Source organism: Misgurnus anguillicaudatus, chromosome 17, assembly GCF_027580225.2.
Source record: "Misgurnus anguillicaudatus chromosome 17, ASM2758022v2, whole genome shotgun sequence".
Classification (NCBI taxonomy): domain Eukaryota; kingdom Metazoa; phylum Chordata; class Actinopteri; order Cypriniformes; family Cobitidae; genus Misgurnus; species Misgurnus anguillicaudatus.
This window is the reverse complement of record NC_073353.2, coordinates 41,283,958-41,299,325: the sequence shown is the minus strand read 5'-3', so window position 1 is coordinate 41,299,325 and position 15,368 is coordinate 41,283,958. Positions and strand designations below refer to the sequence as shown.

Genomic DNA, 15,368 nt, shown 5'->3' with positions numbered 1-15,368 from the left:
AAATGTAACCACTTTAAAAAAGCACAGTAATAGATTTTTATGTAAAAATACACAGTATAATACAATATCCCCATGGGGACAGTGTGTTGATCATTAATGTTGTCACAGTTAAATGTCACTACCCAGCAATAAGCAAACAATTTCCAAAAAAAACCTAAAACATGAATCACATTTTGGCCTCAACAGAATCATTTTCTAATGAAAGATTTCCAATTTTGACTTCCTCGTCTTTCTTTTCATAGTGCGAGATTAAATGTCAGATGTACACTGCATTATACAGTAAATGTACAGTACAGTAAACCCATTAGTTATTAAAGCCATTATGACTTTAATTTACAGTAAAACTACAAATGTGTAAGCTGTTTCTGCTTGGATTTTGGGAGTAAGAAAATCATTTTTCTACCGGTTGTAAATAACAAACTATACATCACTGTTTGTTTGTTTTCAAGGAAAAAGCAATTCACTTTTTTTATCATGTAAACATAAATCAAGCAACAGTTCAAGTAAAACTCTGAACTCTCATTTATCTGACACTTTCACATTTTTTTGCAAGTGCAATTCTGTGTAATGGATCTGAACACGGTCAAAAGAGCTGAACGCAATAAAATGGCCAAAAATGTGTACAAAAGGCGTTCAAATTCCAAATATCTGTATGCACAGGTTCACTTCTGTCCCGGCTGTGCAAAAAAGAAACAGAAAATATCATCAACATTCATTTGCTTTGCAAACCGAAAACTCAAAAGCGTAATGATCACGCAAGTTAGCATGAATTCTTTTCTAAATCAGCATGTTGCACCTTCACTTGCTTTAAAACAGACCAGCACAGTTATAATATAAACATGAAGAGTATTTCATCTACCATTTCTCATCATAGTCGTCTGGATTTGTTTAAATGCCCCAGAAGGGTGTTAGTGTTTCTAAGAAAGATCTCTACAGTATGTGCACCACGTGTCCCAAAACTCCTTGCATTGCGGGTATAAAAAGGGCACGAATTCACAACACGTCCTCGGGTGTCTTTATCTAACACTTGAGATGTTTCTTGCTGGTCATGTCGTTCCAGATCCGATGCATCTCTTCAGGAGAGATCTGATGGACGGTAATGACTCTGCGGTACCTGCAGAGACTATAAGCCATTTTCCAGTGATTGAAGCCACTGTTCTGATACGGGTGAATCCCCAATTTCCTGAGACACACGCCGACATAAACATCCTCCAGGTGTAAGAGTCTGGTGTGCAGAGAAGTCTTATAGATCAAGTCGGCTACGTCGGCGGAGAACACGTACCCTGTGCCCGAGCAGAACGGAGGGTACTTGCTCTCCGGGTAAAGATCCCTAGGCATGTACCACTTGCTGCGCATGTCCCTTATAGGTCCTCCGTTGATGACGTAACCCGTAAAGTACCTCCGTCTGGGCTTGGTTGCCGGCTTCAAGAGTTTATGCACCAAGTTGTCCATGTTTACGAAGATATCGCTGTCTGTTTTCATCACGTACTTGGCTTGGTTGCAGAAGGTGGCCACCCAGCGCATTCCCATCAAGGTTTTGAGCGTGAGGTTGTGGTACGAGTCGATGAAGTCCTCCACTACGATGTCGTGAAAGATCTCGCTCTCCTGCTCCACCATCTGGTTGAGCACCGCGTCCGTGCTGCGTCCCAGCAGAAACATTGTGATGATGCGGAGGTCGCTGAACGTGCTCTCGTCGCCCCACGTCTCACGAATGGCTTGGCGAGCGTCGAACTCCTTGTGCGTCGTCGTTATGAGGATGACGAGAAAGGGAACGTTCGTTTCGCACTTTTTGGGCTCGTTGATGATGAAATCGAAAGCGTGGGGGTTCAACGGCCGCGTCCTGATGTTCCCAAACGTGACGCTGACGTTCTTGTGCGCTTTCGTGGGTTTGCGCCCGGGCGCGGACAGCTGGCTCACGTAGGATGACGTGGGTCTGGATATACTGAGATACCAGAGAGCGCTCGCCCAGCAGACGACCGTCAGCACGTACAGGCATGAGACTTTCGAAGGCATCGTGAGGTATTCATGTGCGGTTGGAGCTGTAAATCTCGAATGGCTTTTCAGCCATTAGTGACGATACCTCAGGCAGATATGCAGATCTTTGCTGCATCTGTGTACTGCTTGACATTAACTGTCAGAAATGGATGGTGAGAATCCAGCTTTTCCCCTTCGTGGGTAAATTATGGGCATTTGTTGCAGGGTTTGGAATTCGCTCTTCTGCATGTTTTACTGAAATCTGAAATGCAAAATGGTAACATTTATCACCACGGTAGATAAACGTTTATGCAGTGCAGTCTTGAGTACTAATACACTATATTACCATATTCATGTTAAAGGTATACGCTCTTAAAAATAACCTGCAAGAACCTTTAGTAGAACCTTTATTTTAAAGAGTGCAACTCATTATCTACAACTAAAATTAACTGAAACTATTAAAAACATGTCAAATAATTAGAATCAAATAAATTATAGGCCTACATTTTGTAATGTAAAAATGAATGATAATTAGAAATGTTGCCTTAGCAAAAAAAAATAAAAATAATAATTAGTTTAAGCTAAGGTGTTAAAATGATTAACTTAAATAAAATTACATTTTTTTTTACTTTAATTAGTTAGAAAATAGTAATAAAAAACTAATAAAAAATGACAAAAGCTCATAGGAAAGTTACTGAAAACTGAACTAAAATTGGCACAAAAATTTTAAATATAAGAAAAGGATTTAAATTGTTAGTAAAACTAAAAACAAAAATAATTAATTCAATTTACCTACCCTCATGTGAATTTTCCATACAATAAAAGTTCATATTAATATTTATACCCCCCCACACACAAAAAGACGGAAAATTATTTTTAAAAAACCTAATAAAATGACAGAAGCTCATAAGAAAGTTAATGAAAATTGAACTGAAATTGACATTGAAAATAAAAAATATTAGTAAAACTAAAATAACTCCATCATGTGAAATTATTTCTACAATAAAAGTTCATATTAATATTTATACCCCCCCAAAAAAGATGAAAAAATGTATAAAAAAGAAATAAAATGACAAATAAAATGACAAAAGCTCATAGTTACTGAAAATAAACTAAAATTGATATGAAAATAAAAAACATAAAAATAAAAACTGATTCAAAATAATAAAACTAAAATAACTCAAAAAGGTAAGATTTTCTAAACAATAAAAAATATTTATACCCCTCTCCCACAAAAAAGCTAATATATATATAAAAAAAATGTAAAAAGTAAAAATGAATGATAATTAGAAATGCTGTCTTAGCAAAAAAATTATTACTTTAAGCTAAGGTGTTAAAATTATTAACTTAAAAAAAGATTTTTTTTTACTTTGTTAGAAATATTAGTTAGTAAATAGTAATAGTAAATAGTAAATTGTTAGTAAAACTAAAAACTAAAATAATTTATTGTTGAAATGTTCCATACAATTAAAGTTCATATTAATATTTATACCCCCCACACAAAAAGACAGAAAAATTATATAAAAAAACCTGAATAAAATGATAAAAGCTTGCTGAAAACTGAAATAAAATTGGCAGAAAATTTTTAAATATAAAAATGGATTCAAATTGTTAGTAAAACTAAACACTAAAATAATTAATTTAATTTACCTACCCCCATGTGAAATTTTTGATACAAACAAAAGTTCATATTTAAGCAATATCGCTCGAGTAGGAGTGTGATATATCACACGACTCCGAGAGCGATATTGCTTTTATACAACAGTTCGACGGCACACCTTTGAAAAACGAAAACTAGAAAACAACAACGGAGTAATTTTAAAAGCCTCTTTGTTTGAGAACTACTTCTTCCGCCACGGATTTGAGGGCGGCCAGGTAAAACTTTCGGCTGCTTTGAAGCTCATAACAACTCAATGGACGGAAAAGCCGTTACTTTATATTACCGTTTCTTGGTCACAAAGTGTAGTTTTAAGATTAGTTCAGTCAGAATTGTATATGTATTATATTTAAATCTGCAGTCGATTAGTAAAGATAGCGCCTGTTTGAACGTTTGCTTAGTGAGATTCGGTACGAATGAGAACCAAAGCATGAGCGGACATCAGTGTTCACTCGCCCCGCTGACCACCGCCCTCTCTGGGCTACATTTCTGACAGAGATACCCTGGCTCTCATGTTGGCTTTGTTTGTTTATGATCGTCAAAATGAGATCAAATCAGCAGTATTTGGTGTCATGATCAAACTATTACTTGTTTTTTTATTCATATTTAGTGTCTTTTGTGTTGTTATTGTTTTGGCGCGAGGTAAAAGTTAATAAAACTATTTGTATAACGTTACTATTGCTTTCTCATTTATTCTTAACGTGATACGAGCACTCAATTATTATTATTAAACTTTGTTCTTGTCAGTACTATATAAAAACGTTTTTTTATAAGTGTCAGAGAGATGTTTTTGCATGCTGCTTATAAATATACCAGTGGCGATATCTCATAACATGTTTTAATAGTCACGTCACGATAAAGTAAATGATCAATGTCCACATTTAAAAGCTGCGGTGCTTACCTGCAGTTCCACGGTGTTTTCGCGTTCTGATAAGAAATATAGCTCCAGAAAAAAAACGAGTGTTTATATTCCTCTTTCCAAGTGATAATAATCCACACGATGTGACAAGACATTTCTCCAATTAACTGTAACGTAACATCCAAGAGCGCTGATCTTTGACTAATAACTTCCGATTGGGGATTCACAGACTGATTTATGAGCTAGTAAACTAATGAGACACACGGAGAGTGATTCAAACAGCGCGTCTGTGTTTTTCCATTCAGAGATGAGCCTGCTTAGGACCTCCATTCACTAGGTGGCGGAATAATACAAAAGGTGAAGCGGTTACAGTGCTGATATCAGCACAATATCGTATGGCTCTTAGCCAATCAGATTCGAGAACCAGAAAGAACTGTTGTATAATAATATTTATACCCCCCCCCCACAAAAAGACGGAAAAAAACTCCTAATAAAATGACAAAAGCTCATTGCAAAGTTACTGAAAATGAACAAAAATTGACATGAAAATAAAAAACATAAAAATAAAAACTGATTCAAAATATGAATAAAACTAAAATAACTCAAAAATGTAAGATTTTCTAAACAATAAAAGTTCATATTAATATTTAAAAAAAGCTACATAAAAGTAACCTGGTAATACCATCCTCTGCTATTTTGCTTCGCTTCATAGACAGAGTCTGGCTGGGCATAATTGACAATCGTTTTCCTTCTCGTGGGAGGGGCTTGTTTGAAGTTTAAAATCATTGGTCTAAACGTAAGCCAATCACACATAACATTTGGATATGATGTGCTTTATGCGCCGGATCAGCCGCATCGAATCTCTGCTGTAAAATACACGTATGATGTGAAAACAAACCCATCGAGCGAAATACCAGAGTTAACATGGCTATGAACGACTTTTGCAGATTATGTAAAGTAAATCGGGCCAGAGCTAGTTGAACACTATCCTTACGGTGGCTTTCCACTCACGGGTAACGGGAGGAACGCCCCTCTCTCCTCTTAAACTCTTCCACCAGACAACCATAACCACATGTAAATAAAATCTCCCTACCTTATTTTCTGGTTAATCAGGAATGTCACCAAAGAATGCTTGCCCACGCGTCCTCCACCATTAACTGTGAACAATATAATTCCCTTCCATGATTTCTCGATCGTTGTGCACGTCAAGCTGTGCTGCACACAGTTTCTCGCTGACGATCGGTAAAGTTGATAAATTAAACTTTTCCAAAAACTTGTCGGGAGCAGGGCAACAACATAATCTCCATTCAAATGTTTAACAAACACTTTTCTTGTTCGGGTTTAAGTTGGCAAGTGCCGGTTCTCCACAACAGAGCAAATAGCTTTCTGTGTCTCCATGTCACGGTTTAGCGTCTACGTCACGGCTCTCAGCCCGCCCTCTGTTCGTTGATTGGACGGTCGTTTTGAGACCGGGGGAAAACGGTTTGAATGGGAGGTATCTCAGACTGAGTACAGAAGCGTAATGAAATTTAGCGGAAGTACGAAGTCTGATGTAGTCAGGCTAACAAAAAAGTACAAAAAAACCCCTAATAAAATGACAATAGCTAATAGCAAAGTTACTGAAAGTTGAACTAAAATTGACATGAAAATAAAATTATATTAGTAAAACTAAGTTCATATTAGTATTTAACCCCCCAAAAAAGACAAAAAATATATGACCATAAAAGAAAAAAATGTGTGATCAAATATATTTGTACCTGTGTTAAGACCAGCTTGAGCTCTAAAGCTTCAGGAGTAAATTATTTTTTAACAAACTCACTTTTTTAAATCTGCCTGACTGACTTTGAACTGTCCCTGTATCACAACCCATTAAATAATACAGCAAACAAGTTTCAAAGGCCATTTTTGGGTGACCTGTTCCTTTAAGAGAGAAAAGGATTCAACCGAACATAAAAAACTTCATGAGCAAATAAAGAACATCTCTTCTTCTGGTGCAAAACACAAACCGCCAACACACTGGGGTTTATCCCTCGACAACATATTTAAACACTTAGCCAAATATAATGATTTGAATCTACAGACGTCGCAGGAGATTGTTAATGTGAGGAGGTATTAAAGAATATAGTGGGGAATTTGCATATGTTTGAAAGCATGCAGTCATCTGTTATGTTGCTCGTATGGAAATGAGTCCACTGTGTGATTTCTGCTCTGAAGTTTGCAGGCGTTTATAGTTTGATAAGAGACTCGGTCTGCATATAGAGTCTGTCTGGCTGAATCTTTCTCTCAGTGGGGAAGATAACCAATCTCAACCGCATTTGTGCAAGAGAGAAAATATCACGAGGGCGCTTTGCAAAGAAATGATTTATTGCAATATAATCCAAACAAAATTGAATTGGGTTTTTAGCCAGAGATTTCATCTCATAGTTTGACATCACTGACATTAAACTCGGCGTGCAAACAAATGCGTTCGCTTCTTTATGCACAGTTAACTCGCCTTTCCTTTCGAAATATGGAAAATAAACAGTTTAACGCAGGTACATTTATAAAACATTTCAAATGTCTAAGTGACAAATACTGAAAATAATGTCACGAGAAAATAACATCTTAAAATCCTTTAAAATGTTTATTTTCTATTATAACAAATTTTTGCATTTGACCACATTTAGCAAAATAATATATTATATATTTTTATAAGTATTCAAATAAATATGTTTGTGTGTGTGTGTGTGTGTGTGTGTGTGTGTATGCTTGCACTTACCATCTACCATCTTTCTAGTTACTGACTGTAGGACGTATCATCTATAAAAAGCAAGAGAAGAGAACATTATCAGACACATTTTAATACATAAATGATCACTCTCATTTACTAACTTTCAAGGTAACACTTTACTTGAAGGGATGTTCATAAGACTGACATGACACCTTCACCATCATGACATAACACGTGTGTTCATGAACATGAAGGAGATTCTATGGATGTTTATGATAACTGTCATTAAGTGTCATTCGTTTAATTATGTCATTTTTAATGCACAGATGACATTTTTTGAGATGTCTTTGTTATGACAACTGGACATAAACCAAGACAACATAACTTGTCAGTACAACTTGACATTACCAAGACAACATAGCTGACTACTTTTTATCAGTGATACAAATTGAAATACTCTGTCATATAGTTTTATAACAGCGTCGTGAATATTTTTCTTGACCTCAACAGTGGTACAAATATAATTTGTCATTAAAATGTCATTAAGTTTTAATACTCTGTCAAATAGTTTTATAACAACATCATGAATATTCTTCAGTTCATAATGTTTTATTTTAAGTTTCCTCCATGTGTTTAGCAAATAAAATCAATAATTCAATATAAATAATAATAAATTAATAATAATAATAATTGCATTTGGAGACCGATTCAAACTAAATTAAATGAACACAGTACAATAATGTGTTAATCCATGCAGCGTAATTTAATGTAAGTTAATTATATTAAATATTTTTGTCAGAAAATGTCATAACCCTCTGTGTGAGGAAGAACAAGTTCTGTTAGTTGTCATTGTTATGTATAGTGCACATATGTAAAGTTGAGTATAATCTTTTGACGTGTCTGTTACATTTTGTTAAGGTATTTAAAATTATTTGACATAGTATTAACACTTAATGACATTTAATTGACAGTTTAATGTAATGTTAACCCATAAAGCTAGGTCATTTCTGAAGTTTGATAATTATTCTGCTATGTCTTGTTTATTACAGATTTATGTGTCAGGATTCTGCCGGAGTCTTGTTTGGTATTAATATAGTTCAGTATGGCAGCGTTCTGACAGTACAATGTTTTGTGTGGGAAAGCATGGTCTTAGTATTGTTATATTAGACCACGTTTTTCCAGTGTCTCGTCACTTTTACCCCGCTCCCTTGTCATCCTCTCCTCATTATTGTTTGATTTATATCACCTGTTCCCCTCTTGATTTGCTCCCCTATTTAATCCTCTTGTATTCATTGTCCCGTGCTTCAGCCTTGACGTTTGTTTCATAGTCCTGTGAGTACGCTGTCTAAAGAAGTCAAGTCTAGTTAAGTCATTGTCAAGTTTATTGTTTGTTTAAGTCTGCTTATTGTTGTTTACTGGTTCCCTGTTGTTTTGCCCCCTCGTGGGCTTTGTTTTTCCTGTTTTGTTTTCCAATAAATATTCTGAGTTAACCCCTTGTTGCCTGCGTTTGGGTTCACCCCTGAAATCCCCGAGATTCCTGACATTATGACAAGTTATGATGTATTGGTTTATATCAAGTTGCCTAAAGAAAAACACCTCAAACAATGTCATCTTTGCATTAAAAATGACATAATTGAACAAATGACACTTAATGACAATTGTCATAAATGCTCATAAAATCTCCTTCATTTTCATTGCACATGTTATGTCATGATTATGAAAGTGTTGTGTCAGTCGTATGAACATCCCTTCATGTAATTCAATTTCTTACAATGATGTTTTGAGGAACAAGTGTCATGTTGCAACAACACAATAATGGCAGCACATCTGACTGCATAAACTCCAAGATAATCTGCTAAATAGGCCATTCAACAACCATCAAAGCTTAAGAGCTAAACCAGATCAAACTACTGGACAACAGTTTTTGTAGTCTGGGGTCTGTAATACAGTCGGTGTGGAGTTAGGTGGCAGCCGGTGACTTCTCTTCCGAGGGGGCGCAAATTCAAAATACGTGTTTGGGGTGTCATGCGTGTTGCTTGTCATTCCAAAATATGTGTTTGTTGCGTCATGTGAACCATGTGCATCATGTGTCATGTCAAAATAAGTGCCTGCTGCACACGCGTCAAAAGGGTTTATGATAAAAGAAACCTTCACGAAATACTCGCAAGACACTAATTTAACACTAATCTCTGATTACACATGAGATTAAGTGTCTGGCAAACGCGGGAGTCTGTTTTATCATAAACTCCTTCGAAGTGTCTGCAGCAGGCTTGTATTTTGACATCACGTGTGATGCAAATAAGTTTACATAACGTGCCAAACACATATTTTGAAACCCATACACATCTACATACATACTATGAAAACTAATTTGCATATTTTTAATGAATGCAGACCTTCAGCGAGGAAAACACGTTTACTTTAGGTTTGAAGATAAGATGAGACGTTCAAACATTTTTTGTGAATATAATGTCAAATATGTTATTAAAAGACATATTTATATTTAATTTTGGTGTAATATTAAACTGTACCTGTCACAATGATTTGCATCATCCGGGTTACAGTGTGCTATTAGTTTTAAACGGTAGTTATCCTGAAATAACAAACCTGCAAATGTCGCAAACAAACTGGCCCATCAAAATCAAGCAACAAGCCGTGTAATAATAATAAATAAATCTGCATTATTACCATCTGGACTTCATTTATGACTAACCATTTAAAGGTCTTTCTCAAACCTCATGGCTGTATGTCTTTATCAATTACTGACAAATGAAACTCTTGCTATGGGAGTTTTCACAGAGACTCAGCACATCTATTTCTAACGTCTATCCAGAAGGCCTGAGAGCAAAATCATCTACTGTAGATTCCATTAGAATTGAATCGTCTCTATCCACGCTATTCTCTTTATGGTGATATGAACACTTGCCATTAAGCTTCACAGAGGTTTGCCGACCATCTGCGGCGTAGAAATGAAAGAGCCATTTTCCTAACTATCACATTTAGCGCAGAACAGGTGGAAGTAAATGTCAATATAGGAAATTACTTCAGAAATCACTCTGAAATCTCTCATTCCCCTCTGAGGTATGATGGGAAAACTTTTTATGTGAAGAACACACACTGTGTATGGAAACACATACACACACACACACACATGCACAAACAAACGCACGCACGGGCACACACACACACACACACACACACAAAATGGTTTCCATTTTTTATGGGTTCAACCAATATGCATAATGTCTTTCAACTGTACAAACTGTATATTTTTTGAGGTTTGATTACAGAGAATTTATAATAAAGTAGTGTATTTCATAAAATGTAAAACTGCCCCCAGGGCACCATCTTGCTCCCCCCAAGGGGTAGCGCAGCAACCACTGCCCTAACCCAATGCCTAAACCTTAACCCCCATAAAACTATCTGCTATTTTAGATTTTTAAGAAACATCATTCTGTATGATTTATGGTCTACAATCTTCTGTGTATTGTAAGTATAGAGATAAAATTGATTTTATTCTGTTCATAATCTGTTCATATCCACTAAACCCAGTGAGCCAAGCCAAATATATTACAATTAAGTAATTCCCCGCCATTATCTTGTCAATTAAGAGAAAACATTTGCATGAAAATAACGTGTTCCTACTGAGTTTTTATGATAATCTATAATACTGCGATTACCAACTAGATCTTACCCAGTGCATAAAAAAACAAATCAAAACATTATTTATTAATTTTACGCTACATTTATGTTTGATAATCATTCTGAATCTGATCTCTAACAAAAGTCCTTCACAAAAATGCAATTACTTCAGCCTTTTGCTCAAAATTTTGTATTTTTGAAGAAACCTACCCATATTTAAGAGTTTATAAACAGAAAAAAAAAGATAGGATGAAACATTTTTCCCCCATTTTGTATGTTTTTTTGTTTGTTTATTGTTTGTTTGAAAGCAGGTTTGTTTTTGGCAGCCTGTTTTAATTTTAGTTTTAGTCACGTTCATGCTCTTTTTAGTCGACTAAAAGTCTGGACATTTAAGTCTTATTTTAGTCAGTCAAAATTGTATTTTATTGGCAAGGGCCTCACCATAATGGGTCATGATACAATGTGTCACGATACGATACAATACATTGCATGTTGCGATACATTGTAATACTTTTTCTTTTTTATCAAAAATGTAAAAAATAGACCTGGATTTTTTTAAACTTTTTTTTTAAAGCAAAGTGCTTCCACACGTCCAGCCTGGTCTCACTGTTAATACGTAGTATTTACACGTAACTTTAAAAAGCAAAAAACTTATTTTTTGTACGTTTAAATAGATGCTAAAACGTACAATGTAGACGTATTTACAACATTTAAACATAGCATTATTACGTTTTGACAGCTAAAAAACGTAAAACATTTACGTATCTTTCATTCCATAAAGATTGCTGTATAATTTCCTTTTAACCATTTTAGCGATAATTTACCACCTTAAGCCTACCCCAAACCTTACCCTAAACCCAAACTCTTTTTATACAAAATGTTTAAATACATAATGTATTCTTTTTATATTATGCCATGTAATGGACAGATATGTTTAGGAACATATTAGTAACAATATAGCATTCAAAAGATATTTTAAGGTGCATTATAATCATTTAATGTTACTGTTTAAAAAATCATAACAAACAGACAAGTGTAATCACAACAACTTATTTATTGCGAATATTAAAATCAGTACCAAAAGTAGTTAAAATGACGATGTGCTACAGCCGCGGTCCTCTCTGGAGTATATGAAGTAAAGTAAAGAGAAGTATTAAAGTTATTAATCCAAGAGTTTGATCAGCGAGCGTTGATCCGGCTTCCCTCTGACATGGGGCGCGCTTTTTTCATTTCAAACATATACAATCGGAAATGGAAATGACGCAGATATGTCACGTGGCAATCAAAGAGCCAATTAGCTTTTGATATCACTGCCGTAAAGTAATGTGTCGTAAAGCTTCTTGGATATATTTGCATTCACATTAACGAACACGCGATCCGACTATGGTTGCTGATGAGAACTCGAATCAAGATCGTTGGATAAAGGGCTGAATTTGGATCTGTTCCTCGCAATCGTATGAATTTTAAAGATGTCGATTACAACAAATGAATAAAAGTAACATCTTTTGTAAATTTATGTTGTATTTTGTTGTAATTCTTGCTTAGTAGTAATAATAGCGTATTGCATAGAAGACAGCAGGAGAAAACGCGTTTTTGTATGTCATGGCAAACAAACTAAATATAAATACACAAATGCTATTCATTTTAAAGTTTTAAAATGTTAAATATTGTGAAATTCTCTGAATATCATAATCATTTCATTAGGTAAATGGGTAAACTGTCTTAAATAAGTCTGAAAATATGACTGAAAACATGTTATGAGTAAGAAACGCCAATGCCTGCGATTTTAATATTTATGAATAGGAGTAACTTACGTACAAATTTGTACGTTTGTAAAGCTGTAAATACGTAAATCATTTACGTATTAGTCCTGTCAAAATGTCGATATTGTACGTTTCAGTGCGTTTTAAACATAAGTAAATGTACGTATTGTACAACCACACTGAAACATAAAAATACACATGTATTCTCATGAGATCACGTTGACACATCGGCTTTGAAAGCTGCAGGTGTTTTTAAATTTTCTGCCATTTTCTCACTCTCGCTAACTTCTGAGACATTGGCCGAATGGCCGTATATGCCATACCTTTCGTTGACGAAAGCAACACTATTTAACAGCAAAGGGTCTGTTCTTTCATTTGCTATATTTGTATGTTTATATATTTTTAGAAGAAATTTTCCTGAAAGGCATTTTGCAAAACTTTTGTGAAAATCACAAAAATTCTGGCGGCCAACTTTTCGAAAAAAAAAAAAAAGGCTGACAGGGAATGAGTTAAGTTTAGGTTATTTTCAAGAAATCATCTTTTCTACAATAAACATTAAACATTAACAAAACTTAATCTTTACAGAATAAAAATAAAATGAAAGCCTCATGCAAAGCATTCTGGAGAGCAAAATCTGAAGGAAAAAAAAGGTTCAAAAGGATTTCTGGTTCCCAGAATGCTTTGCATGAGTCTGTTATATTATAGTTTTATTCTGTAAAGATAAAGACTTGTTAATATTTAATGTTCATTTAACTTTGAAAAAACTGGTGCCAGTAAATACATTTAAATCTACAGTAAGTTACTGGCAAACAGCTGCAAATCTACAAAATTGTTTTACAGTGTAGCCAGCATATCACACACGCACACATGCGCGCAAAACACACACACACGCCTACAGGTTTGAAAGATATTTTCACAGCATGTTTATCAGGAAAACAGTGAGAAAACGAAGTCTGTAAAAGCAGATAGAGACGTCAGACGGCCAAGCGGCTCTGTTAAAACAAGCTAAAGGTCACAGAGAGTCTGTACCTGATTGAGATAAGCTGTGTGTGACTTCAATTTATTACTCAATTGTAGTCGGAGACACATTCAAGGTAAAAGCTTAGAGCAAACACATTTATGCTATTGATTTGCTGTTAGGCATTTTAAAGCTGTTTTGATTGATTTAATAAGAAAGTGTGGCAGGTTTAAAATTGCTGTAAAAAGTCCAGTTGAGGAAATGCTACACAAAGCATCCAAAATTAAATTTAACATGAAATCAAAAATCACTTTAATTATGTTTATTCCAAAGAAAAATAATAATGCTTGTCTCCATCCATCCATCTATCAATCTGTCTGTCCATCCATCCATCCACCCATCTATCCATCCATACATCAATCTGTCTGCCCATGCATCTGTCCGTCCATCCACCGATCTACCCATACATCTATCTATCTATCTGTCTATCTGTTCCTCCATTCATTCATCCATCTATTCATCAATCTGTCTGTCTATCCATCCATCCATCAATCTGTCTGTCCATCCGTCCACCCACCCATGTATCTATCTATCTGTCCACCCACCCACCCATGTATCTATCTATCTGTCCACCCACCTATCTATCTATCTATCTATCTATCTATCTATCTATCTATCTATCTATCTATCTATCTATCTATCTATCTATCTATCTATCTATCTATCTATCTATCTATCTACCTATCTACCTATCTATCTGTATCTGCCTCTTTGTCCCTCCATTTATTAATTCATCCATCAATCTCTCTTACCATCTGTCCACCCACTCATCAATCAATCAATCCATCCATCCATCCATCCATCCATCCATCCATCTAATCCGTCCGTTCGTCTGTCCGTCTATCCATCCATCTGTCCACCCACTCCGTAAATCTATCTATCTGCCTCTCTGTCTCTCCATTTATTCGTCCATCCACCCATCCATCTATCAATCTGTCTGTCCATCTGTCCACACACTCATTTATCTATTCGTCCATCTATCTATTTGCCTATCTGTCTCTCCATTTCTTCATCCATCCATCCATCCATCCATCCATCCATCCATCCATCCATCCATCCATCCATCCATCTATCTATCTATCAATCTGTCTGTCTATCAATCCATCTATTAATCTGTCTGTCCATCCATCTGTCCATACCCACCCACGCACCCATCTATCATCCATCCATCCATCTATCTATCTGCCTGTCTGTCCCTCCATTCATCTATCCATTCATCAATCTGTCCATCTGTCTGTCCGTACGTCCGTCCACCCACCCACCCATCTATCTACCTATCCATCTATTTATCTATCTGCCTGTCTGTCCCTTCATTCATTCAACCGTCCATCTATCAATCTGTCTATCTATCCATCCGTCCGTCCGTCCACCCTTCTATCTATCCATTTTTCTATCTGCCTCTATGTCCCTCCATTTATTAATTCATCTATCCATCAATCTGTCTGTCTGTCCATCCACCCATCCATCTATCTATCCATCCATATATCTCTCTGCCTGTCGGTCCCTTCATTCATTCATTCATTCATGCATATATATTTCTCTGTCCATCTATCTGCCTGTCCATCTGTGATTACACTTTATTTTGATAGTCTGTCCATCCATCCATCAAACGATGTATTCAGTTCAATTCTCAGTCCTCTTATTTGGATCCACCTTTCCAATTAATCTGTCTAAATATGCCTGTAGCTAATCCCTTTAATCTTTTAAATCAATTGTTTTGCTAAATGACTCTTCTAATGCATACA

At 35.5% G+C, this 15,368-nt stretch overlaps 1 protein-coding gene across 2 annotated transcripts in view; it reads right to left on the bottom strand.

The window, feature by feature from the left end:
- Window positions 1-12: 12 nt before the first annotated feature.
- The window catches only part of b3galt1b (UDP-Gal:betaGlcNAc beta 1,3-galactosyltransferase, polypeptide 1b), a 209,056-nt gene continuing 193,700 nt past the window's right edge, over window positions 13-15,368 (bottom strand). For both annotated transcript variants that reach the window (XM_055214514.2, XM_073854776.1), the window contains exons 3-4: window positions 7,249-7,289; window positions 13-2,236 (exon numbers count right to left, since the gene is read on the bottom strand). In XM_055214514.2, the coding sequence (XP_055070489.1) occupies window positions 1,021-2,013 (993 nt within the window). In that variant the 5' untranslated portion in view covers window positions 2,014-2,236; window positions 7,249-7,289 and the 3' untranslated portion in view covers window positions 13-1,020. The remainder of the gene's footprint in view (window positions 2,237-7,248; window positions 7,290-15,368) is intronic.